Source organism: Quercus lobata, chromosome 10, assembly GCF_001633185.2.
Source record: "Quercus lobata isolate SW786 chromosome 10, ValleyOak3.0 Primary Assembly, whole genome shotgun sequence".
Lineage (NCBI taxonomy): Eukaryota > Viridiplantae > Streptophyta > Magnoliopsida > Fagales > Fagaceae > Quercus > Quercus lobata.
Genome location: NC_044913.1, coordinates 59,633,690 through 59,660,929, shown reverse-complemented (window position 1 = coordinate 59,660,929; position 27,240 = coordinate 59,633,690). Strand labels below are relative to the sequence as shown.

At 32.7% G+C, this 27,240-nt stretch overlaps 2 protein-coding genes and 1 pseudogene across 3 annotated transcripts; 2 read left to right on the top strand and 1 right to left on the bottom strand.

Moving 5' to 3' along the window:
• The first annotated feature begins 513 nt into the window (after positions 1–513).
• On the top strand, positions 514–5,312 carry LOC115962920 (2-alkenal reductase (NADP(+)-dependent)-like). The gene is made up of 5 exons (XM_031081801.1): positions 514–906; positions 2,038–2,215; positions 3,036–3,202; positions 4,087–4,169; positions 4,700–5,312. Exons 1-5 carry the CDS (start codon positions 652–654, stop codon positions 5,076–5,078), a joined length of 1,062 nt encoding a protein of 353 aa, XP_030937661.1. The 5' UTR covers positions 514–651; the 3' UTR covers positions 5,079–5,312.
• Positions 5,313–8,666: 3,354 nt separating this feature from the next.
• Positions 8,667–13,622, top strand: LOC115962717 (annotated as a pseudogene).
• Positions 13,623–14,113: 491 nt separating this feature from the next.
• On the bottom strand, positions 14,114–26,233 carry LOC115963991 (acetolactate synthase small subunit 2, chloroplastic). 2 transcript variants are annotated; one of them, XM_031083271.1, is made up of 12 exons: positions 25,934–26,233; positions 24,865–25,078; positions 22,360–22,443; positions 22,166–22,234; positions 21,377–21,460; positions 21,114–21,260; positions 20,076–20,162; positions 18,910–19,014; positions 18,681–18,803; positions 17,934–18,086; positions 14,875–14,940; positions 14,114–14,532 (listed from the first exon to the last, which is right to left on the bottom strand). In XM_031083271.1, exons 1-12 carry the CDS (start codon positions 26,185–26,187, stop codon positions 14,449–14,451), a joined length of 1,470 nt encoding a protein of 489 aa, XP_030939131.1. In that variant the 5' UTR covers positions 26,188–26,233; the 3' UTR covers positions 14,114–14,448. The 2 variants fall into 2 exon arrangements, with proteins under 2 accessions (XP_030939131.1, XP_030939132.1); XM_031083272.1 differs by lacking the exon at positions 14,114–14,532 and having other exon boundaries at positions 14,878–14,961.
• Between the last annotated feature and the right edge of the window lie 1,007 nt (positions 26,234–27,240).

Genomic DNA, 27,240 nt, shown 5'->3' with positions numbered 1-27,240 from the left:
TCCCTTATGAACTTGCAAACAAAGCCTAAGAGTCTTGTAACCCAATGGGCAATGGCAATATCTTGTGTTTCCAATGGAGACATTCCTAAGCTTCTTAACTTAAAAAGTATAAAAAAATAAATAAATAATTTGGAATTTATTTATTATAAGTTGATAAAGTGATTCATAATCATTATAAGATTTTTTTAGGTATAATTTCATAATTTTGTAGTAATTTTAGTATTTTCCTTTTTTGAGATTGATTTTAAATAATTAAAATATGAAAAATGCTAGAGTTACAAACCTATTTTACAATATTTTTTACAAATTGTTGATGTGATGAGTGGTTGTTATTAAGTAAAAAAATAATATTAGCAATGGATCCAAATCAAAACTAATAAGAATTACTTACACCAATAATTTATAAAAATGTTGTAAAATAGTTTGTGGTTAAAAATAAAAAATAAAAAATTAAAAAAAAAAAAACCTCGTTTAAAGAATGTATACTATTACGCCAAAAATTTCGGATTATGCATTGATTCTTATTGCCTCCCAATGTAATACTGTGAAAAGTCCCAAACCCAAACTTGTCGGAACATTAAAACAAACCACATTTGATTTCACCGTTGGCTTGTCTTGTCTGAACGAGTTTTCTATTTTTTTTTATTAGCGATGGCAAGTGGTAGTGGTGATGATGATGATGTGCAAGTGAAGAACAAACAAGTGATTCTCAAGGACCACGTGTCTGGTTTTCCTAAAGAATCAGACTTTTACATTAATACCAACAGTACAATAAAATTGAAGGTCCCAGAAGGTTCCGTTGGGATTGTGGTGAAGAATCTGTACCTGTCCTGTGATCCTTACATGCGTAACCGAATGAAGAAGGCCGTTGCTGGCAGTTACATCGACTCCTTCAAGCCTGGTTCGGTGAGTTTGATGAGTTTGACGAGACTCCCACCTTTTTCTACTACCTATGGTTATTTTGTTAGTCTTATCCTCTTTGTTTGGCTACAATTGAAAAATGAAACTTTCCCAATCCCCACTTTTTCTCTTTTGTTTTTTGATGGTAAAATTAGAGAACTACGTGTAAAAGAAATTGGATTTATGTATACAATTCACACATAATTTCACAACTTTCTATAGCGGTCGACTGTTAGTTTACGCCGATCATTTAAACATATTGTGAAATTGGGTGTGCCTGTGGTGTTATTGTTGTTTATATGTGGTGTAACTCTTTGGAATTATTATACCATTCTACCGATGGATTATCCAATATATTTGCTGTTAATATACACTCTAAATTTCACGTAAATATTTGTTTCTAATAAAATTAATTAATGTTTATTATTTTATGTGATAATTTTAAATTAAAAAAAAAAATTGAAATTTATTATTTCGTGATGAGGTAGTTATTGATGTATGATCAACTAGATGCACATAAAGGCTATAAGAAGACAATGTAATTTAATAATGAATTATTAAAACAATCATCCAATACCTAGTATTGAGTGATGTTACATTGATAAGAGTTACACACTGACACTAATTGCAACATGAATCTAATTTTATAATTATATGTATATATATATATATATATGTGTGTGTGTGTGTGTATGTGTACACACATATATGTATTATCAATTTGTAAATTAACGAGAGGAAAAAAAAAAAAAAGAATTATGAAGATTTTATGGATGAGAGAGCTCTTTAATGTCCAAGCATGATAAGCAATAGGAGGATACAAAGTCATATGCCTATCGCATATATTCAGAATACTATATGGCCATTTTTACCATTTAAGATATAGAGGTGACAATTTGTTGTGAATTTCTGTTTTAGAATTGTCAACATTCATTTTATGCAATTTGCAGTAATTAGTTGCAGGCCACTGTCTTCTTTCTAAATAAAAGTTTTTAGGCAGAATACGTATAATGACATATAGATTATCATAGATCTTTGAGCCAACTGGAAGCTTAACTTTTCATCTACTTTGATTTATGGAGGGTTTTTCAGACTGATCTTTTTTTAATTGTCTGCTTTTGATTTAAAATTATGCAGCCCATTAGTGGATATGGAGTGGCTAAAGTTTTGGATTCGAGGCATCCAGACTTCAAGAAAGGCGACTTGGTTTGGGCAAGAACTGGGTGGGAAGAATACAGTTTGCTTACAAATTTAGTGACTCTGAATAAAGTACTACACACTGATGTGCCTCTTACGTACCATATGGGAATTCTTGGTAATCTCTTTTTCTTTTCTTCACTTTTTTTTCTGCTCATAAATTGTTTTTCATAGTAGATTTGCAGCAGTCGTAAAACAGAAAGAAGTTTGGTCACCATCTTTTTTTTCTTTTTTTAATGTACTTGAGAGATGCAATACAGAATGCTAGGAAACTGATTGAGTATATGAGGTAACTCCTTCAGTGTTAAGTTCACCTACATTGTTACCGTTATGATTTTATGTAAGACAAAGCAACCGAAGGATTTTTCTTCATGTTGGAAATCATCTTCCATAAAAATATTATAATCATGATCATGTTCTTAATGATCAAAGTATGATTCTGATAATTAGTAGACATTTACTATATGTGTATGTTGCTACAAGCTTCTGTTTTTTTTTTTTTTAATGATCTACCTTCATGAGATAACCTTGTAAAACTCAATTATTTGGTGTAGCCTACCTAGATGGCTTTCAAAATTCTTGGTCTTACACAATTGTAAAACAAACATCCAATCCTGTGTACCTCATCCATTTTGCTGAAGTGTTCAATTGTTTGTCCAAAATAAAACTTATCTATTGTTAATTCTTGTGGTGAGTTTGATTGTAGAACTAAGAACTAAGCTAAAAAAGTTGCAAGTGGGACAACTTATTATAACTGGCAATATAGGCTTTCCAAGCTAAGCTGAAGTTATTTATGGAGATTGATGCCATCCCAATCATTATTACCATTAAAGATCACATACTTCTGGTTAGCTAGTTTTTTATTTTTTTATTTTTTTATTATTATGCTATGTTTTGGTTGGTGTTAAAAGCTCATTTATGGTGTTCATTATGTGTAGGTATGCCTGGTTTAACTGCTTATGCTGGTTTTTATGAGGTTTGCTCTCCTATGAAAGGAGAGTATGTCTTCATTTCAGCAGCTTCTGGGGCAGTTGGTCAGCTTGTTGGGCAATTTGCAAAGCTGTTAGGGTGTTATGTTGTTGGAAGTGCTGGAAGCAAAGAAAAGGTGACTTGCTGAACATGTATGCCCAGTTGTTCAATTCAATTAATATTGTACTCTACATAATGTGCTCAATCCAATTGGTTGTATCCTGTACCTAATCTTTGTTCCATCCTAAGCAGTTCTACTGTTGATAGACTGTATCTTAATTCCTAATTGAACTCTCTTCTCTAATGGATGGAGAATACTGGCATTCGTATGCCTATATTTTTACAAAAAACTAGTGAACCATTGCAAGCTAACTCAAATCTTTTCTTCCAATAGATGTTAGATAGTCTATAAAACATAGGATTCTAATTCTTTTTCTTTTTTTTCCTCATAAAATTTTTCATGTCCTTAGCAAGTAAACAGGAAAAAAAAAAACTAAAAATAGGAACAAGAAAATTTTAGCATGGTAAACAAGAGTGGACAGGAAACATTAGTCATTTCTAACACTGATTTGAAGAGTGCAAAAATTCTTTTTTCTTTACCTAAGTTAGTACAGAACTGTTTGGTTTGTTATGTGTTTTTGTAGGTAAGTATATGTATGGTTATAAATTTGAAATTTGTTTTGCTTATGATGGTGTGTATGCATGTAAATAGACACCATAACAAGTATACACACACACACATATTTTGGAGAAATTTATAAACATATATGTTTAATGGTAATAATACACCTGTCCCATGTCTGTATATTTTGGAGTCACTGCCAGAGATCAAATGTTCAAGTCAAGATATGACACCTTTGTCAGTTATCAATTTCCACAAATCATAACAGATATTGATAACTATTACTGATTGCACAGTTCAACATATTACTGGTGTGCGAAACCAGAGTGGTACACTTTGCTAACAAGCATTTTTCTGTTTTATTTTGTTTCCTTCCATTATACTTTTGGCAACAAAAGGTCGATTTGCTGAAGAACAAATTCGGGTTCAATGAGGCTTTCAACTATAAAGAAGAGCCTGACTTGGATGCAGCTTTGAAAAGGTTAGTAGTAATCAAATGTGTGTGTGTGCACACACTTATTCTAATCAGAACATAAAAAATATCATTTCAAGCTTTAACATGGGTTCTACTTATTAAAAAAGAAACAGCTTTAACATGGCTTCTAATTTGATACTGAAATAAAAATTGGACATCCCTTCATAGTTAGTGTGTTCAAAATTTTTTAAGGTAAAAAAAAAAAAAAAAAAAAAAAAAAATTATGTTAAGGATTAATTTCAACTTTGTATGCCTTCATTAGAAATGTCAAGAAATACTGGGCTTCTCTAATATGTTTACTGAAGAAATTTCTTGGGTTTTGACTACCCCATTGGGGTTAGACCTTTTGACAAAACTTTTCTATTTTGTTAATTCAAAAAAAAAAAAAAAAAAAAAAAGGGAGGATAGGGAAACAGGAAGGATTATGATATAAGAAGTTTTACCCTATGAACTTGGGAAATCTAGAGAATCGCTGACTTTTCTATCTTATTTTCTGGTCTTAATTTACTAGTGTGAATGCTGTATTGTTTTTCCAGGTACTTTCCTGAAGGTATCGATATTTACTTTGACAATGTTGGGGGAAAGATGCTTGATGCAGTGCTACTCAACATGAGGGTCCATGGCCGCATTGCTGTCTGTGGCATGATGTCACAGTACAACCTTCACAATCCTGAAGGTGTGCACAATTTGATGCATCTAATTTCCAAGCGCATCCATATGGAAGGATTCCTGGTTTTCGATTACTATCACCTCTACCCAAAGTTTGTGGAGGAGGTGCTCTCTTACATTGCAGAAGGGAAGATTGTATATGTGGAAGACATAGCTGAAGGCCTTGAGAATTGCCCAGCAGCTCTTATTGGGCTCTTCACTGGTCGCAATGTTGGTAAACAGATTGTTTTAGTTGCTCGTGAATGAATGTTTTCATGACCAAAAGCTTTAGGTCCCCTGGAAGATTCCTACTGCAGATACACCTTAGACGTCCATACCTTTTATGGGGACAGTGTTTCACTCTTGGTGTTCACCAGAAATTGTGTTTCCTAAATAAATGTTATGTTGTTGAAGTCAAGAATTTCAGAACTAGCAGATTCTGTTGATCTTACAAGCTAGAATTCATTTTCCACATATTAAGTTCCAGCAGCATTTGTTTTACTTTTTACGGTTCTTACCCTATTAAATCTCAATTACTTGTCCTGTTTTATCAATAAAGAGTGTTGACTACACTTGCAAATCGGTAACTGTGCTGTAATTAATGAGATCTACTCTATACAGAGTTTTCCCATACTAAATACTAATTAGCTTGAAAGATTATCTAACTAAACTTGAACAACCAACGAGATCTGGCCAGATTTTCTTAACTCAAGATTTGCTCAATAATATACTTGCCTTTAATGCTAATGATTTGAGTTTGAACAATGAGCTACTCTCTGCAACTGGCTAGATTACAATTCTAAACATGTGAAGTCCACCTACAGCCTATATAAATCTCATCCATGTAGGCAAATGACACAAGTTTGTCTCTAATATTTTCTTTGTGCATGCTAGACTTTGTCGATCTCCCAAGGGAACAAAACAAGCATACAATTACTTGGACATCATCTATATAATATCTGAAAGTTTAAGGGTAGCATTTATTATTACTACGCTTCTATAAAGCCACATTAACAATGCATTTCGATTCACTTCAGCTTATTTAGGATTTGTTTAGGATCTGCTTATTTTGTTGAAACTAAAAATTTTTTGCTGAAAGTATTGTAAATAAAGATAAAAGTTAGCCGAAATAGTACAGTGAGACTCATGAATAATACCAAAAAGTGGAGTGGGGGCCTATAAATAGTAGCAAAAATAAGCTGAATAGAAAATTAATTGACTCACTTTAGTCCATTTCAATTGTAAGATCTATTAGTAAATAATTAAATGACTTAATTTAATTATTTTGTCCAGATCTATTAGTACATGAAGTCATTCAAGCATTTTTTTTTGAAAAAATTAATATTAATTAAACAATAAGATCTTTTAAATAATGCATCTTATGAATGTTTTCAATGAAAATTTTAAAGTAAAAAAAAAAAAAAAAATTTAAATGATGTCGTTTACTAAAAAATTACAAAGTGGCATGATTGATAAAAAAAATTCCAAATTTTTTTTTTAGTGATACTACAGTTATTACATATTTTATTACATAGAAGTCTTACAAATCTATTTCTATATATAATATCTAAAAGATAAAGTATAGAATTTATTGTTGTTACATTCTTTTTTAGCCATATTACTATAGCATTTTAGCTCATTTTGATCTAATTTGATCCACTTCGGTCCAATGCGATCCACTTTAGTCCATTTCTATTCAATTCAGTCCATGTCAATGCAATTTGGTCCATTTCAGTTCGATTCAATCCATTAGGTCCAATTCAGTCCACCAAGTTCTAGTTTAGTCTATTAGGTCTAGTTTCGTCTACTTTAGTCCATTTCGGTTTATTGCAGTCCATTTTGTCCACTTCGGTCCAATTTAGTCCATTTTTGGACTAAGTGGACTTTAAATTAATTCGTTTTTTTTTTTTTTCCTATAAATTTTTTGTTTGAAAAGTGTGAGATTTTATTCTATTGGAGCCAAAACTCTTTAGTTTTGAGCTAAAAAAATAGGCATTAGAAATCAAAGATTTAGGTCCTAAAAAGCAATTAAAATGATAGATATTCAAAAGATAACCTTAATGTAGCATTTGGTACGGGGTAATGTATTAGAATTCCGAACAATGTTTAAAGATTCCCATGTTTGGTTGCAAATTATGCTAGGAAATCAAATGCCAGGGGAATTTGGATTCCCCCTTTAAACGCCTCTTAGTAGGAAGGTGGATTTCCTTTAAAACAAATAGGTATTCAGATTTCCAAACTTAAAGGAAATTGTATTTTTTATAAATTGACAATTTTAACCATTTTTTCTTATCATTTAAGCAGTTAAGATAAAATATAAAACAAATCATCAATATCTTTTCTCTTGTATTATAAACCTAAACGTTGTCAGCTCATTTTATTATTGATTAAACTCTTTTAAAAAATAATTATTAAGAATGGAGCAGTTGAGAATTTAAGTAGTTATTTTTGTATTGTATTTGTCATTTTAAAATGTTAGACTACATTTTTAATGAATTTGCCATAATTAATAGTTTATATTTTGTTTTTCATTATTTATTTAGAGGAAATTTTTTTAAAAAAAAAAAGACTTGGTAGTTCACATTCAAATCTAAGGATAGAATGGGAAAATTAAATAACTCATTTAAAATTTCTAGGAATAAACCAAACATTATCATCTCACATTTCTAAGAATTTTAAGAGATTCTTAATAAAATCAAACATAGAAATAGCTACATTTCTAGGTATCCAGATTTCAAGGAATCACATTCCTAAGAATCTGGATACCAGGAGTAATATAGATTCCCTCGTACCAAATCATAAAATTGAAGTTTCAAATATATAGGCATTATACTTATATTTATAAAGAAAAACAAATGCTACAATTAAAAATTTATATAATAATGTAAACTTAATGTAACATGTTTCACATGTTCCATAGAATGTAGGTATGCATTTTTTTTAATATTTTTAAATATTTTCAAATTAGTGAACTAATTATGGTATATTTAAAAAATTGCAAGATTTAGATACAGTACTTAAGTGTTATTCCTTAGGTTCTTCCTTTAAGATTTTGTTATGTGGTTTTTTTCTCATAGGATAGAAGTATATTTTTTCTTTAATTAAGTGGCCACATAGCAAAATCTTAAAAGGAAAACTAAAAAACAACACCTAAGGTACTATACATAAGTTTTGTCCCTTAAAAAAATCCTTTTAGATAATGTCTTCTCTATTTATATAAAATAATATTATAATTATGTAATTTAAATCTGTATATTAAATTACATTTTACATATATATATATATATATATATTTATATCTCATTTTGTATTGTTATTGAACACAAAATACATTATATTTTCTATTATAGAAAACTAATAAAAATAAAAATTCTTTTAAATTAATCTACAAATTTTACATTATATTATTATTAAATAATTATATTACATTTTCTCAGATATCGCCTAAGTTTGCAACTAGTTGATAATAGTTGTTATGAACTAATTCTCTACCTGTGCATCAGCTAGGCAAACCACGTGGTAAGATTTTCCAACCAGTACATGTACATAGCTTGTAGTTTACAAACTTACAATGAGAGCTCATAGAGTTGCCAAATAGATATGTAATGAGGCAGCATCAGCTGAGAGGCATAAGCCTTGGTCGTTTATGCTAAGCAATGCCAAATAGATAGTAAGATACCACAGCCAGCTTTTTCAACCCTTCTGACATTGTTCACTCTTATTCATCAGTTTCATCGCTTCTTACTCAAACTCCTATATTACAGTACTCCTGCTATATATAAGACTAGAATACACAAAAACTAGACCTCTAGGTGAAGTTCTTGCATACTTACATTCATAGAAGAGAGTTTAACAATGGCAAGTCTTGCAGAGGAAGTGAGGAACAAGCAGGTGATTTTGAGAGACTCTGACTGGCTTTCCCAAAGAATCAGACATGTGCGTGACCACTACCAGTACCATAAAATTCAAGGTCCCTGAAGATTCCAATGCTGTTTTAGTTAAGAACCTTTACTTGTCCTGTGATCCCTCCCAGCGAGCCCGCATGACAGGACAAGTAAAGGTTCTTAACTGGTTTGAATCTTCCTTCTTTTTTTTCCTTCAAGCCTGGTTTGGTGAGTGATCATTCTGACCCAGTTCCTCATTTTACTTTAGTTTTGTCACTCTTTTGACATCTTTCATGTGAGGTTTAACCATCAAAATGTTAAAGAGACTGTATCAGGGCCTTTTGCATGAACTTTTTCAACTATTCTTTTTGTGCATATTATATGAAGAAATTTATATAATTTGGAAGTTATGGTCTAAAATGTTTTAACTTGCATCCTAATATTCGCTTGTCAGTCATTTTTTCTTTTGGAAAACAAAACTAAGTCAAAGGACAGATTTCAAAAGGTGCTGAAGATGCTACCATTCATTAAAATGTTAGGATTTTGTCTTAACAATTAATGATTGTGGGGTTTAACGATTCGTCTTGTGGCGATATTGAGTACTTGGATTGATGATTTTGACTTGAAACCAAGCAGCCAATTAGAGGATATGGAGTGGCAAAAGTTTTGGATTCTGGGAATCCAAACTTCAAGGAAGGTGACTTGGTTAGGGGAAAAACCGGGTGGGAAGAATATAGTCTCATTACAACAACCAAAGACCCACTGACTAAATTGAACACACTGATCTGCCTCTATCCTACTATACTGGAATTCTTGGTAAGCTGCTTCTGCTTCCTATCCTTGAAAATACTACTATGGTGAAAGTTGCAAATTATGATGATATATATGATCATAAGGACTATGATCATAAATAAAAAAAAAAAAAAAAAAAAAAAAAAAAAAAAAAAAATATGGAATATATAAGATATTTCTTGACTTTGATTTACATTCCAATGTACTACCCTCATTTTATTCAGATGCTGATCAGTTAGTTGTCAAAAACTAATTTTAATTTATTTCTATTGAATATATATATTTTCTGAAAATAGAACTAACCCATTCCAACTAGTGATGTGTACATAGGTTTAACAGTACTAATAATTAATATCTTAGTTACATTGTTGGCTTAACCAGTCGAAATTACTTGTTGGAAATCTAGCCAGGAGTTGTGCCATCCTACAGCAATTCTAACAAAGTTTAATTCACATATTGCTAGTATGCTTTCTAAGTATATGTCCTATTTGATTCCCAAAGTTGTGCAATGCATCCATTGTATGTAGGTATGCCTGGAATGACTGCGTATATTGGATTTTATGAGGTTTGCTCTCCTAAGAAAGGAGAGTACGTCTTAGTTTCAGCGGCTGCTGGAGCAGTTGGTCAGCTTGTTGAGCAGTTTGCAAAGCTGTTGGGTTGCTATGTTGTTAGGAGTGCTGGAAGCAAAGAAAAGGTGGGTCACTACTTATGAGTTCTCTAAGTGTCAATTCTATAATGCTGTGGGGTAGTTACCATCCTGTGACTGCAAATTGTTTTGGAGTGATTAATGATTGTTTAGTGTTGAAGGTAAAAAAGAAATATGAGTGGATATTCTTTATAATATAATGTGCCTGGTTCTGAAAGAAAAGCAACAAGATTGTTATCCTTTTCTGCCCTCAAATCTAGTATGCACCACAGGTTGAATTTCACAACTCCTTTTAAAATAAACAACATGAAGTCCAAGCAATTGATTTTTTAGGATTCCCACATTTAAATTATTTGGTAGATATGCTAATACCCTACTCCACCCATCTAGAAATCTTGGTTCAAACCCTTCCCTACCAGGTGAAAGATGTCTTTTATTCGCATTTATTACGGTTCTTTCTTCATGAGTATTCTAATTGTAGCATTCTTATTATTACAAATAAATCAATTTCCATTTTTTTCAAAAAGTAATCCAAGATTTTTTGGTTCCTATATTAGTTTTACAATATATTACTAGATGCAGACACACCCAATTTGGACAAATATATATGTTTAATGTCATAAATTTGCAAATATGGACATTATACAATTGAGTAATGTTTGTTTGAAGACACAAAACTCCTGTCTGCATCAAATTAGATATTGATTGTCTTACCAGAGTGCACAACCTCATTAACCAGATTTGTTTTTACTTTGTAACTTTAGGTTGATTTACTGAGGAACAAGTTTCAGTTTGATCACGCTTTCAATTATAAAGAAGAGCCTGACTTGAATGCAGCTTTGAAAAGGTCAGTGAATACATCTTCCAAGCAGAACATAAAGCACCATTGTCTAAACTTTAGGATGAGTTTGGTTTAGCTTTTTGATATTGTGTTTTTTGAAAAAATGGATGTTTTAAAAAGTATGATATGAAACTGGGCTTTTTATAAAAGTTAAGGCCTTGTTTGGTTTAAAAAAAAATGATCACTTATTACTCAGTTTTCATCATCCATCACTCATCACTCAGTTCTCATCACTCATTACTTAAAACACCCCATCCCGTTTGGCACCATCACTCACTTGTCATCACTCAATATTTTTCAACTATTTGTGGGCCCCTTACCTATATCTTGTGCAACTTTTACATTTTTTTTTCCTTCAACCCCCAGTACCCAAACTCACCGAACCCAGTGAGAAAAAAAAAAAAAAAAAAAACCCAGAAACCCAAACCTAGTGAAAGAAGAAGGAAAAAAAAAGAAAAAAGAAGAAGAAGAATTAAAGACCGAACTAGTGAAAAAAAAAAAATAAAGAAATAAAGAAAAAAAAGAGAAGAACTGAAAACCGAACTAGTGAAAAAAAAAAAAAAAAAAAAAAAAAAAGACCAAACCCAGGAGAAGAAAGGAATAAAAAAAAAGAAAGTCAAAGGTCAAAAGGTGCAGCTGTGGGACCCTCCATGTGTGTTTAATTACAAAAATGCCATTGAGTTATGAGTTATGGAAACTGAAAATAGCTAAAATGTGTTTTCAATTTCCATAACTCATAACTCAAAAATCAGATAATTGAGTGATGGAAACTGAGTCACGGATCATGAGTCATGGAGTCCAAACAAGTGCTCTTTCGTGGGCCCCACCAGTTTTAGATCATGAGCTATGAAAACAGGATGATATCACTCAAAACTCTCTTCATCCAAACATCACCTAAATGTTTAGTAAAAACTGTTTTTTGAAAAAACTGAGTGTTTGACTAGCACTTATAAAAGTGGCAGTTTGAGAGGTAAATTACCAAAAATGACAATATATATATATATATATATATATAAGAGTTTACTTCATACTTAAATCAACTACTTCATATACTTACTCAAAAATCAATTTTTGAGTAAGTATATAAGGGATTTTAATTTTAACACACCATTTAAATTAATTTTTTCTCATCAATATTAACTAGTAATAACTCATCATTTAAGATTTATTGTAAAAATATTGCAGTAGTATTTCTCAATTTTAATTTTTTATTTTTTATTTTATTTTTCCCCATCTTTTTAGTTTTTTTTGCATCCACACATTTCTTTTTTTTTTTTTTTTTTTTTTTTTTTTCTCTTTTTTTCTCCTCCACGCATGTAACTCTCTATCTTCACTTTTACTTTTACTTTTCTTTTCTACCATTATCCACTCTAGAACATCTGAGTACCAAAAGCTCTCTCTCTCTCACTCTCAAACAGTTACACACACAAAGATCACCGGCAGATGTTCGCGCATGCCTGTCCTCTTCCCAACCATTGCTTGTCCCCCTACCACACCGCAACTCAAATGGGCCAGATTTGTGTTGTCTTATTTTTTTTTTTTTTCCCCGGTTTGATTAATTTTGAAATTGTGATTTGAGTTTGAATTTTGATTTGAGTTTGAATTTTGATTGAGATTGAGTTTAGAGATGTTTGAGAGAAAAAAGATCTAAAATTATTTTGTTGTTAGCCATTGTAAATATTGAGTAAAAAATATAAATGACATATTTGGGTGTGAGGAATCTGGCGTAAAGTGAGCTCCAAAGAGGTGTTATCCTTTGATTTATCAAAGGGTAAAATTCGATTTTCAATAAAATATTTGGACAATTTGGTAATTGAACACTGCCTCTAACGGTAATATTTATGAAACGCGCATTGGTTTTTACAAAAGTTTCTGAGAGCTGTCCACTATTAAATCGCTCTTCCTTCACATTTCAAAACGCAGCTTTTTAGAAAAAACAACTTTTAAAATCTTACCAAACACACATTTCATTTCTTTGATTTCAAAAAGTATGTTTCAGCTTCTAAAAGGTGAAACAAAAGCACGCTTAATCAGAGTTATGAGATTGACAGTGAGCTAAAGGCCACCAATTTGTATGGACTAATAGTCATATACAATGCATTGAATCTTATTTGGTTAGGAATATATGAAGGTTTTAATTTTTGTTCTTCTATTTCAATTTTTCCAGTCTGATTCTATGGCCTATATATATGCTGCATTGTTTTGTCAGGTACTTCCCTCAAGGTATTGATATCTACTTCGAGAATGTTGGGGGTAAGATGCTTGATTCGGTGCTACTAAACATGAGGATTGGTGGCCGCACTTCTGTATGTGGGATCGCACAATACAACCTTGACTCTCCTGAAGGTGTGCACAATTTATTGCAACTGATAGTGAAATGGATCCGCAAGGAAGGATTCCTGGTTCCCGATTACGATCACCTTTATCCAAAGTTTTTGGAGTTGGTTCTACATTACATCAAAGAAGGGAAGGTTATATATGTGGAGGACATAGCTGAAGGCCTTGAGAGTGGACCGGCAGCTCTCGTTGGACTCTTCACAGGCCGCAATGTTGGAAAACAAGTTGTTGTAGTTGCTCGCGAGTAACTTCATTTACATCTTCATTCCCCTAAAGCTATAGGTCCTTGGAATGCTATCACCTGTAAAAGTATGCACCTTATACTTTCAAAAGTTTTGCACGGTAGTGTTTTGTTACCGTGTGAACTAGAAATATGTTTCCTCAGCAAATGTTAAATTTTAGAACAAGCGCTCAGTCTTTCAACCATGATACTTTTACATTGGAAGTATCAAGTTTCTTTTATATCTAATTTTCTAAATAAGGATGATTTGTGATCAGAGCAATATCATTTTTACATGAGTCCACAGCTGAAACCACATTTATTAACACCAATCACACCATGCCAACTCAAGAATTATGAAAAAGACTGAAAAAATTGTCTCTAGACTAATTGTTGTTAACAACAGTAGAACATCTGTGCCTGGAGAAGCATCCTTAAACAGAAAGGCTTGCTTCTAAAAGTATCATAGATGAAAAAACCAATTATCTACCATGAAAGCAAATAAAATTTGGTGTTTTTTTCTCATCAAAAAAAAAAAAAAAATCAGATTTTTTTTGGGACAGACCAACCATGGTAGAGTGAAAGAAAAAAATCAAAACAATCATGTACAAGAGACCTAACATGAAATTCTGGCCTGTTCTCTTACAAAATTTTCTGTTGCAAAGCAAAATTGACAGTCTGACATGACATATATAAGAACAAACAGCCACAAACCCCCACAAAAAAAATTAAAACATATTAATCCAATACACACAAGCTTAACACTAGTACCTTGAGGCTGAATTCCTTTGGCTCCAACTTCTTTCCATTTTACCCTTTCCTTGGTCAGACAAATATATACAGAGACTGAATGCGCAGATGGATAATTCACTCAAGTTTCTCCAACACTGCCAGAGATGCTTTCCCAAGTCCTCAAATTATAATGGAAATGAATATCCACGAAGGTGCTTGGAATCCACACCTGACTCCCGGACAAGTGCTATCCGCCCAGTTCGCGCCACCTACGAAGAAGAGGAAGAAACATCAAAAAAATCAGTATAAATTTGTCACATTGCATGAAGGCACATTTTAAGGATACAAAAGAAAATCATAACACTCGCCAAAATACATAGAAAATCCCACTGAAACTACAACTGAAAATTCATTTCCAGTTGATAAAATTAATGACCTCAAGTGGATCCAAGTGAAATCAGAATTTTTGGAACAAACACTTTCAATAGATGTTGTAAAGGAATCGATCTTGGCCACTTACGACAGAACAACTGGCTCAGATAACAAAGTCAAATTTCGATCCCCTAGAAAATTCTAGAATACACCTAAAGTTTAAAGATTGGAAGACAAACCTCACAAATGCCATAGGGCTCTAATAATCTCTGCAGCGCAACCATCTTGTCCAAATCCCCCGTAAGCTAATATTCAAGTACCAGAAGCAAATTTTATTAGTTTCAACAGTAAAAAGGGCCTATAAAAAATAAAAAATAAAAAAGTAGAATATTCATTTTATATTAACAGCAGGAAGATAAACTCCAATAACACCTTTTTAAAACTAACATCCATTTTCTTTGTCGCAATCACATTTATTATGTATTAAATCTTCAAAACGGCCACTAGATTCATCTGACATGCAGACAAGTATAGAAAAAGAAGAGTAGGGAACTGCAAGACATGTCATGCTAGTAACAATTGTAAAGGCATATGATAAAGCTTCTGATAAACGACCTGTAGTAGAGCTGTGACAGTTGGCTAAACTGCAGGTAGCTTAAGTTAGGTGTGAGGAGTGGAGTTAGTTATTGATGCAAGTCCATGTGTCAGCATCTAATCAGTCTATACATGTGTCAGTATCTGATGTGTTTGTGTTAAGAGTTTGTTAGGGTAATTCCACACTCTGCGGACATGGTTATTGAATACATATTGGGGTCTGTAACCAGGATCGATGCAATTAAGAACTAGAATTCCATTTATCAAATTCTTCTTCCTTTACTCTGTTTTTCTTGTTCTGCATTTCCTTTCTTCTTCTTGTATTGCTTTTCAACAATAATAATTTATGCAGTAAATCAAATAATTCTCATTTTGGATTAATGATAGCATATTTAGCCAAAGAAAAGAATTATGATAGTCTTGAAGAATAATGATTAATGCATGTTATTGCTAATTGCATTATCCGGGGAAAATGGCACAGAAAGTGTATGCAAACATTATTATATTTATACCTTCCAATCTGAACATGGATTGGACACTAACAAAGATAAATTTCTTGCCTTTCTTCAGGATCCTTGGGCATTGACAGACAGATCTGACCAATACAAGTAGAGGTGGATCTGGCAAGTGTTAATTAATGATTGCATACTTATCCAAGGAAAAAATCTATGATAGCCTTGAAGAATATTTCACATAATTGCTAACTGGATTAACCAGGGAAAATGGTACATAAAGATTAAAGAGTGTGCAAATATTATCATTTGGGAAAAGTTACCAGATGGCCTAAGGATAGGAAATACTTTTAGAAACTTTTATGGGAAAAGAGAAAATCAACTAATTATTTTGATAGCTTTTTATATTTCCCATGAACATGGTATCAAAACTTTCCTAAAATAGTCCATTAAAAAATGTCCTAAGAGCACCCACTAACCGGACCCTTGTCATATTTATACCTTCCAATTTGAGGGTGGATTGGACTCTAAAAAAGATAAATTTCTAGCCTTTCTTCAGGGTCCTTGGGAATTGGCTGACAAATTTGACCAATATATGGCGAGGTGGGTTTGGCCAGTATTAATAAATTATTTTTAGGCAAAAATACAGTGTTAGTTCCTGAAATTTACCAACTAAGCGCTTTTGGTCCCTAAAGTTTCAAATGAGCCTATTAGTCTCTAAAGTTTTAAAAACGAGCCTTGTCGGTCTTTCTGTTACATGTCATGAAACACATGACCCATTTATTAACCAAAATTAAACCCAATTTCTCCCGAATCCAAAATCAAACCCACCAACCCTCTCCACACTCTGGCAGCGGCTCGTCCAAATCTGGACCTCTGAGAAATCTCTGGCTGGAGAGATAGCAAATCCTCCCCCTCCGACTGTCACACATATACGAAAAACCCAACTATGAATTGGGTTTCTAGAGAAGGGAATAACTGGAATTTAATTAAATTTGATTTAGTGAGGTACAGAGGTTGGTGGAAAAAGGATATGGATAAGGGGGAGAGGTTTTTGTTTTTTGTTTCAATGGAGATGATTTTATTGATTTGTTTGTTAAATTGTTTTACTTTTCAACAAAAATTATCTGCAGAGGCATTTACAACTTAAGCTTGTAACTTCATATCCTGATTGTGATTCTTCTTAGAAATGCAAGGTAAGATCTAACGAAAAATACCCAAGTGGTTCTTAGTTCTTTGACTTCTTTTTATTTTTTATTTTTTTTCTCTTTCGGATTTGGTTGACATAAGAACTACAATGTTTAAATGATGTGCACGACAAGAGGATGGTGAGTTACACAGATCAGACTTTTGTTGTCTTGTACTCGTCTGAAATGGTAGGGCCTGGGTTGACATTTATGTGTGTGATAGCTGGATGTCCAGATTGGGGAGGAAGTGGGCGGGTTTGATTTTGGTTTGGGGAAAAATGGGTTTGATTTGGGTTAATAAACGGGTCATGTGATTTGTGACGTGGAGGAGGATGATAATTTTTAATATTAAAAATGGTGCCACATCACTTGAAAAATGACATGTCTGTCAATGTTTTGTTAGTCACATAGGTAAACAGATTACCGGTAGTTAACAAAAGGACCAACAGCAATCATTTTTAAGACTTCCAAGGACTAATAGTGCTCACCTAGTAAAGTCTAGGGACAAACACTGTATTTTCGTCTCATTTTTAATTTGGACCTTTTCTACTTATCCTTTAAAAGAATTATTAAAAAAAAAAAAAAAAAAAAGCCATTGCAGCTAAGAGTGATAGGATAGCTATGCTTTCTATCGGATCTCTGCACATGCATCTGAGCATTGAGTGTTGTTTGGAGGCCCTTAGAGAATAACTAAATCAAAAATTATATATTTAAAAAAAAAAATTAGAAGAGAGACTTCTTTGTCATTACATCTCTACAACAGTTGCAGATTACTCTTTTTTAAACAATCTGTAGGGCATAAGTGTGGACTCTGAATTTTGACCAATTACCTCCCTACTTGGAACTAACGAGCTACAGACATGGACTAATGCAAAGAGTGAACAACCCCACCTCTTAACTCTATCCTAATTAGCATGCAACTTGCAAGGTCTTTAGTGCGACTCTTGCTCAACAAAAAAATCTCACAGTCTCTCATCAAATTCTTGATGGCATCAACATATATGGTCAAGAGATACAATAAAATAAAACTTGAATGGAAATCTCTGTAGGAATTATAAAAATTACCTCAAGGGTTACTGTGTGATCAGACACATCAACAGCTTTGGCCCTAAAAATGTTGGCAATGTCAAGTACATCCCGTCGAGCAGTAGCATTGACAGCAATCTTTATCAACATCAATTCGCGCTCAGCAAATGGCAAGTTGGTAATATCATGAACCTGAAGGCAGCATTAGTTAGAAATTGGACATTGAAGGAATCACGCCATAAGAGTTTAGAAAGGCCGAAATTTATGAATCCTTCAAGGAGACCTCCTCACAGCTAGTCCAAATTACCAAGATAACAAGACCAGCAAGAACCACAAAAGCATCAGGACAAAGGTTCCAACTGGAATTTGTCAGATATAGAGTGATCCACTATGATTGGCCATTGTTATCATACAAGTAAAAAGAACAGGAACCTACAGAAAATTAACCTCATCTAAGACATATATGCATACTTTAACTTGGGATCTAGAAGGTAATGGTGAAACTTTTAAATCGCCATAGCTAGGCAAGGGCAAGTTCTCTTCCTCAGAAGATCGTGGATAGGTCCCACATCATCAAATATATGCAGCATACCTAAGTTTATATAGTATATGTGCTTTATTAGGTTATTGGGTTTTAGTAGCAATTAGTTTGCGCTTAGTAGTCAAAGCCTTGGGAAACTGTGGCATTACATGCAATCCTTCCATGTATGTTAAAACTATGCCATATTACATAAGTATTTACATATTTAATGCAATGCATCCTTCCTCATAGTTGAGTATCCCCACCTCATGAAGATCTACTAGCTTATTAAGTTGCAGCACCAACTTGCTAATTGATTCATCTGTTCCGGGAACAACAGTTGTAATGCGAGAGAGCCCCTCAACTTCAGCACGTCCGACAGCCAAACTCTAATATGAAGAAATAAAGGAAAGTGAGCGAGCAAATGAGGAAACCTTGCAAACAAAAGCATTATTAATTTTACAAGAAAAAAGGTAAGAAAAAGAAGCAAATTACCTGAATGTTATAGCCCCTTCGAGCAAAAACCCCAGTAACAATGTTGAGAACTCCAGGAAAGTCATTTACAAGCAAGGATAAGGTGTGCGATCGTAGTCCATTTGTCTGAAAACAGCCCCGTAATTAATTTGCATGACATAAAACTACTAATGCTAGTAACCACTTTATTTCAACATCACCAACTGACAGATTGTCACATGGCTAAGTCTCAGTCATAAGCAATAGGCAAAAACTGTATGCAATATATAGCCCTTTGACATCAAATACAAGTATGAATAAACACTCAAAACTAAAGTCAAAACTTGTAGACAACAGTGTTCCACTAAGCCTCACTGTAAATTCCTGAAAAAGCTCATAAACCTTTCAAACTCAAATTATGATATCACGAGCTTCTTAGCAACCAAGGTTGTTGACTAAGATGCCAAATATTGTATCTGATTATGTATGAGCTTCCAACTAGAATCAATTAGACTCAACTTGGCGTTTCTTCAAGTTAGATAGTACACATAGCAAGCTACCCATTGCAATCAGGGTTCCTTAGAAAGACAAAGGTAAAGGAACTCAAGCAACAATTTGATAGTTTACTTGTTGTAATACATAAATAAAAATCAAATTCAAAGTTGACAATGTCATCTACAAAACATCCCACAAGCATCAGCAGCTAGATTCATCCAGAAGGTACCAGAATGCTTGGGAGAAATCTTGTCTTTCGCAGGCATGAAAAGGTGTAATACAATGCAATCAAATGCATATTTCATACCAAGAAGTGCCATAATCATATTTTCTTAGGAATTCTATGGGAGCCCAAGAACAAATTTGATGGCTCTAGAATGCTGTGCAGCAGTTAAAAGTGAAGTGGTCCATAGCAGCTTTACCATGCGTTCAACTCAACTAATTAATTCAAGCAAGACTACGCAACCGTGATTAACTGAGTTCCCCAACTGGCCCATTCTTCATTTCTCAAGAACTAAACTAAGGTGGCAAATATCACTCAAAACTAAAATTAATAGCCTTTAATTAAGAAATCAACTATTACATTTTAACTTCCAAAATAAACAATAAAAATGGATAACACAAACAAGTATTACCCAAGTTGGACTACGATTCCAAGAAGAAGATGAAGAAAAGAAAAGAAAAGGATCATAACTATCTATAAATTATCTTACATCTTCATCATTGAGAACACCCCAGTGAGCATCAAGAACTTGATTGAATGCAAATCCATCAGATGTCTCCACAGGATAAACATCACCCTTCATGAAGAAAAAAAACATATGAGATACTGAATAAAAATTCAAAATGATATATATTCCCTCCTTCCCATAATTAGTGACTCATTGCATTTTGCTTGCCCATTAAATATGTCTACATGCAATAGTAAAAAATTACTTCTTTTTTTGACAATGTGGAACCTCATCAAGGAAAGGACCCTTGGATCCACCTCTACGGAGTAAACCATAGATACCCAATCCCACCTGCCAGAACCATGTATAGCTCATCCCAAGCCTCCAACCACTAGGCTACATCCTAACATGTAAAAAAAATTACTTCTTTTTTATCAGCAATTTAGGAAATTTTTATTTAAAAGTTTGAGTTAGTCTTGATTGTTTTTGTTAAAATTTGTGCAAATATGAATTGAGCCACTCATTATGGGATGGGAGGAGTTAATAAGTAAACAGAAAGGAGCAGGAAAAGGAATAAATTCAGAATAATAGGACAAATAATTAATTTCTTTAGTAGCGATGCCATGATAAATGTGTCGAGACTATGGTTTGGATGTACAAATATTATAAAAAAGTGTCAAGACCTTCATGCAGAGACATAAATATAGAAAGAAAAAAAAAATTGTACACTATACAGTGTGCTTAACAAGTCAAATGTAAAGATATATTTATAAATCAATTACGATAGTCTCTATTAAGGATAATAAATATACAGCCAATAACAGGGCAATAAAAAATAATGCTTAGAACCACTACTTACCACAAATCAAATCATAAAGTCCAATCTCAAACTCTAATTATTACAATTTTGTACCAATGTCAGATTTTAAAAATTATCTATGCAAAGTGTTCAAGCTAACATCATACACCATACCCCAAACAACAAATAGGTAAATACCAAAATTATTCTTTCTTAGGTACTACCCCTCTTCCCCCGCAACAACAAAAAATAAAAAAGGTAAAGCTTAGACAAGCTCATACCCCTGCAGATATGTCATTTCCACCATTGAGTTCTGCATGTTCAAGAGGACCACGGGTAGGCATTGTTACTTCAAGATCTGGATATGAAGCTGCTGAGAATCGCCAAAATGGAGCAGATGCACCCATTCTTTCCCTTCTTAATGCAATCTACTAAGTGGAACAGTTTCAAAAATTAAGACATGGAATGCATGTTCAAATAATAAAAAACCAATGTTTCATAAGAATAGAGAAAAGAACAATGACTTTCAAGGGAAGTTCTGAACCTTTCCAGTTCTGGCGATTTCTTTGATTCCAAACTTGCTTAAGTTCCTTTGCATAGCAACCATCTTCCCTGGATCTCCAGTTACCTTTGTAACATTCAGAATAAATAATTTGTATTAAGGACCTTATAACAGCAATGAAAATAAGCAAAACTGTATACAGATGCTCAATTAAATATGAGATTTAATTAGATCCAAAAAGATGCACACACAATTGACATTGTCTACCTCCACTAAAAACCTCAAACAAGTTACGCACAAAAAAGTATGCATCCAGAAAGCATCATGAGTCCAATAGAATGAGATCAAGATCAAAGATACAGAATTACGCTCCCATCACATCATGCCAAGTTTAAAATTTTGCAAACATTCAATTGTAATATTATTGCGTATCCAGTGACAAAATACCTCAAGGTTTCATTTGCTAAGTTGATGTGCACTACCGACAATAAAAGCTGTCCTGGATGTGATTTAATGAACTTTTCCCAAATCATGAAGCACAACTTCCAAGATTCCATAGAGAGGATCATTTAACGAGCTGCAGCCCAAGAACTTCCCCACCAGTTCCAATTTGTTAACAATATTCAAACTTTAAATGTTAAAGTTATGATTTTCCAAGTTTTAAACAAAGCCTACTAACCAATAACCACACTGATATGCACTCTCTATCACACACAAGCACAGAAAATTATAAATGTCAAACAATGTAAGAGTTCAAGTTTTTGACTGCTCAGACAATGTATAGATAATATATGATATAAAAAGGAAGAGTAGAATAACGCCAATCTTCACCTCAATTGTTAGAAAGTGTTCTGAGATATCCACAATCCTTGATCTGAAAGTGTCCACTAACCACATAATCTGAAGATCAACCAAGTAACAAGGTTTTGTTATCAAAGAAAATGGTAAAAATTAAACGCATAAAACTTCTATAGATTCAAGAAAACTCTCAATGTTCAGCATTTAGATAATTACTATGTAACTACCTCAGCACGGTACTCCGGATTTGCATTGACTTTTATGAGCATTAGCTCACGTTCTACTTGTGGCTCATTTGATATATCTTCGACCTGATTATCAAATCAAAAGCCACAAATTAAGAATTTTGGGATTTGATACAGGTAATAATCTGAAAGACCAAAAAAGTAAAGTAATAAAAGATGGGGAAAAAACAGATAACACAAATAAGTCAAGAGCTACCTTTTTTTTCATAAGGAATTTTTTAGAAAAGTGTAAAAGGGGCACAACCCATATACACAGGGTATATACAAGAAATACACCAAAGATTATCAATTAAAACTATAAAAATCAATAAATTCAAGTAAATTTTAAAAAAGAAAAAATTTTATGTGGAGGTCATCCAATAATATAAAGTCCTCAAGAACACAAGCTTTACCTCAAAGATTGATTTCTCACACCCTGAAAAGCTATGAGTGCTTCTTTCTCACCGAATGCACCTCATAAAACATAAAGGGATTGCATTCCATGTCTATACATTATGATGTCAACCACTTTCCTTTCCAAGAAGCCAATAACTCAACCACACTTCTTGGCATGACCCACTGAATTCAAATGAACGTAAACCATAGCACATAACTGTCTAGAAACAGAACAATGGAGGAGTTCAAGATCAGTAGTTTCTCCATTTTCCTTGCACATAACACCAATCTACTACAATAATCAGGCGATACCTCAAATTAACCATCATTATGATTTTCCTCCCAATGCCATTGTCCAACTAAAAACGCCACTCTAGTTGAGACATTGGTCTTCCAAATGCCTTTCCAAGGAAAAGACAACCTCCATTAGAGTTTAAGACTTACAGAAAGTCTTCAACTCAAATACAGAGTGTTTTGAATAGTACTAACACAATGTATCCCCTCCACTCTTCCCCACTTGGTAGAGTAGAGAGTGTCTAGAAAAGAGACTAAAGACTCTAACTCCCAATTGTTCATTGCTCTAATAAAAATGACATCCCAATGAAGATTTCCAATAGATGACTTCATGTAATCTTCCACTGAAACCTCTTTATTCCAAGAAATTCAAAATAATTCTGAAAATGCCTCCTTCTAGACCTACTCCCCACACTATAATCATGCCAAAACTTATTGCTAGTGTTGTCACCCACCTCAAATCTATTGAACCTAGAAGAGTTTCCCAACCCTGCCTTCTTTTTTGTCATAAGCTAACCCCATATTTCCCATTAGCCACATTTGAAACAACCCTGCTCCTCTTCCCCACCCATTTAAGCCTTAGCCATTCCCACATCAATGCCTGGTTAAACATGACCAGATTCCTAATTTCCAAACCTCTAGATTGAATCAATTCACAAATCTTCCATTTGACAGAAAACATTGACAACTCTTAGGGTTTGATTGTGCCAAACATGATTTTACATATCAGGAAGCCAGTTTTACACATAATTCTAAAGGATAATCTTAAATCTATACATTATTCTAGAGATAATGATTTTTTATGGGTAATTACAAACACCCAGGTGCTTAAACCCATGAAATCCTGTCCAAGGCCGGCCCAAGCATTTCGAAGGCCTAAGGTGAAGTCTTCAAAGGTGGCCTTTATGTTATCACTTAAATAATATTTAACTAGCATTTTATATTATAATTTTTTTTTTAAATTCATTCTTTTTAATTTTTAATATGATTTTTTTTTTTTTTTAGAAAATGCTAAAGTTATAACAAATTTTACTACAAACTGGTGTTGTAATGAATGTAATCAATGACATGAGACTTACAAAAATACTAGAAATATTATAAAATTTACAATATGAGAATTACAAAGATATATCAACAATTACAAATATTCATTCAAAAATGCATTCAATAGTTTGTTAAAATCTACCTATCATATTCTTTGTCATATCAAATTATAAAAGTTATGAAGACTACCATATACCCTTGATGCAGTGATTACTCCACAAGTATAAGTTCTTGTAGGGTGTAGAGGGCAATGGTCGAGATTTAAGTCTCTAGAAGAGAGTTTCGCATACATATACACTTAGATTAGGTTAAAGTAAAATTTTTATTTTGTATACAAATAATTAAATAAATGAAAGTTATGTAGTAAAATTTATAGTATTTTTAACATTTTCCTATTTGAATTACTTGTGATTAGTAACAAGTCTATTTATAAGACCTATTTATTTAAATTTGTCTTATCTCTATCTCTAACATTACTTAATTCTAACATTACTTAAATTCTTTGAGCCTTTTTAACAGTGAAAAAAAATGTAAATTAAAATGTTTTAAGATCTTCCAAAAATATTTATATATAAAAAATAAATAAATAAAAATTTGCCCCAAATTTGGGGGCTTTTCTAGTAAGGGGGCCCTAGGCAATGGCCTAATTGGCCTAAGCCTAGGGCTGGCCCTGATCCCGTCCACATTGCTTTTAAAAGGGGAAGAGCTGCCATTTGGGCAAGAGCTTAGCTAAAAGACAAAGTGCAAAATTAAATTCAAGAGCTAAGTTTTAACCTTTATAACATTCACAAGCTTCTGAAGCTGCTCCACAACTTGTTGTAGCACACTTTCAGTTCCACACACGACTATTGTGAAAAGTGCTTTGTCCCTGTTCAGACCAACAGCAAGGGACTCAATGTTATATCCCCTCCTTGCAAAGACCCCTGCAATCCGATTTATCATTCCACTTTCATCTCCAACAAACACTGAAATTGTGTGCCGTCTCACCCTGGATCAAGAACAGAACGCAGTAGTGTAATTAAGTAAGGAGACCAATTCAAGTGTACCACAAACAAGCAGAACTTAACTACCTAATGATTCCATTTCACCCAGAACATGAGTAATCACATTGTAAATCATATAACTTCTATAGAGAGCAAAAGATTAAAAGAAGTGAAAAGCTTCCTATGTAAGGTGATAGAAACCTTTACATTTTGAATCTATCAAAGAGGGAAAAAAACACACACACACAAAAGATAAATCCATTATTTATGAGGTAAAATGTAATAATGCTACATTTGTACCACACTATAGTAAAAGATAGTGAAAATCATATCTTTCTTATTGTTCATGAATTTGATAGTGCCGCTCCTTATACATAGAAAGATTATTCTTGGATTATAAAAATTTTATTATTAAAAAAAAAAAAAAAAAAAAAAAAAAAAAGAGCACGACCCACCAAAGGAAAGCAAAATCCAAAACATAATTACAGAGCCAACACATTAAATATATACATATTTTCAAATTTTGACCACATATTTAATGGAAAATAATGGCAAAGATATCAAATTTAATACAAAATAATGAAAAATATATCAAATTTAGCAAAATTCAATAGAAATCAGCACAATCTAATTGAACAATCACACATATACCACAACCACATAACCAATTGACATCATTAATACATAGAGATTACCGAAAATGAATGACCCACAAACCAAAACAAGAAAAATTCAACAAAAACAATCAAAACCCAGATGACCAATCACATTCAAACACATGCAACCACAACGAAAAAACTAAAAGATTAAAAAAAAAATTGATATCAAAGCAAAAAGTGTAATTTTTTTATTGTACAAACTTTGATCGGGACGAGGAAGGATTAGAGCCATTAGATGAAAATGCAGAGCCAGCGATATTCTCGTCCACGTTTCTTTCAGAGACCAACACCGCCGTACTCCTCCTTGACCTTGGTTCATAGTTGAGAGGTTTTGAGAGAAACCCAGAAAGCTTTGAAGGGAAAGCTATGGCTGTTGAGAAAGCTGGGTTGAGAGAAGCGGCTGAACGAGGGTTCGGAGTGTGAAATGTTGAGGGTTGTGTTGCAATGGTCGCCATGTTCAACGAGACAGAGAGAAGAGTGAGGATTTGAAAAAACGACAAGGGAGGTGACTGTTATACAACTTTATAGTACCTCGCTAATCTACACCTACGCGTATTTTAGACGTGGCATCATTGGTGATCGGTTCGTACCATTTGGATCCGTGTAAATCTAAAAATTTTTTTAGAGTAAACAAGTATTTGAACTCTAATTGTTTTCAATGCGGTGTCAATTTAGTATTTATTATTATATTTTAGATAAAAACTACTGATATGGTAAACTGTTAAAATAAAATTTTAATTTATTCTTACATCAGTGGAAGCTTATTTTTTTTTTTTTAGTCATTAGACACGTCATTAATTTTCATTCAAAAAATAACGGTAGGGACTAAATTGACACGATATTGAAAGTATAAGGACTAAATTAAGACAATTGAAACGTTAAAGATCAAATTGAAATATGGTATATAAGATAGGGACCAAAAACATAGTTTACCTTTTTTTATATTTATTTATTATTATGGAACGGCCAGATTTTGGTTTTTGAAAATCTCATTTGAAATTATTTTTGCACATTTTTCAATATATAAGTAGTAAAAAAAAGTTTAAAAAAATATCATTTAAATTTCTCAAAGATGACTTCATGTTAAATGAAGCTAAAAAGAGAAATTAAGAGATAAATTTTTAACTAATTTTAAAGTGTTACCAAATATAGAAAAATAATGTGGAAAATAATTCATTTAAAAAAATTAATATTGAAACAAACAGATGACGTGTACATAAGACCATCCATAAATTTTATGAACAGATAGTGTAGTGGATTGAATATTTTATTTATTTTATAGTAATAATAGATTGAACTTTAAACTTTAAGATTTACATCATATTTTAGACAAATGAACTTATCTATCACTGGGTATCCTCATAGTGGTTTTAAGAAAAAACACCACCAATCATGATAAATAAAATGATATAATTTTTCTTTCTCAAAAAAAAAAAATGATATAATTTTGTTAATATTAGCGCAATACCCTCTATTAGTAAATTAGTTACACTTGCCTTTATTGACTT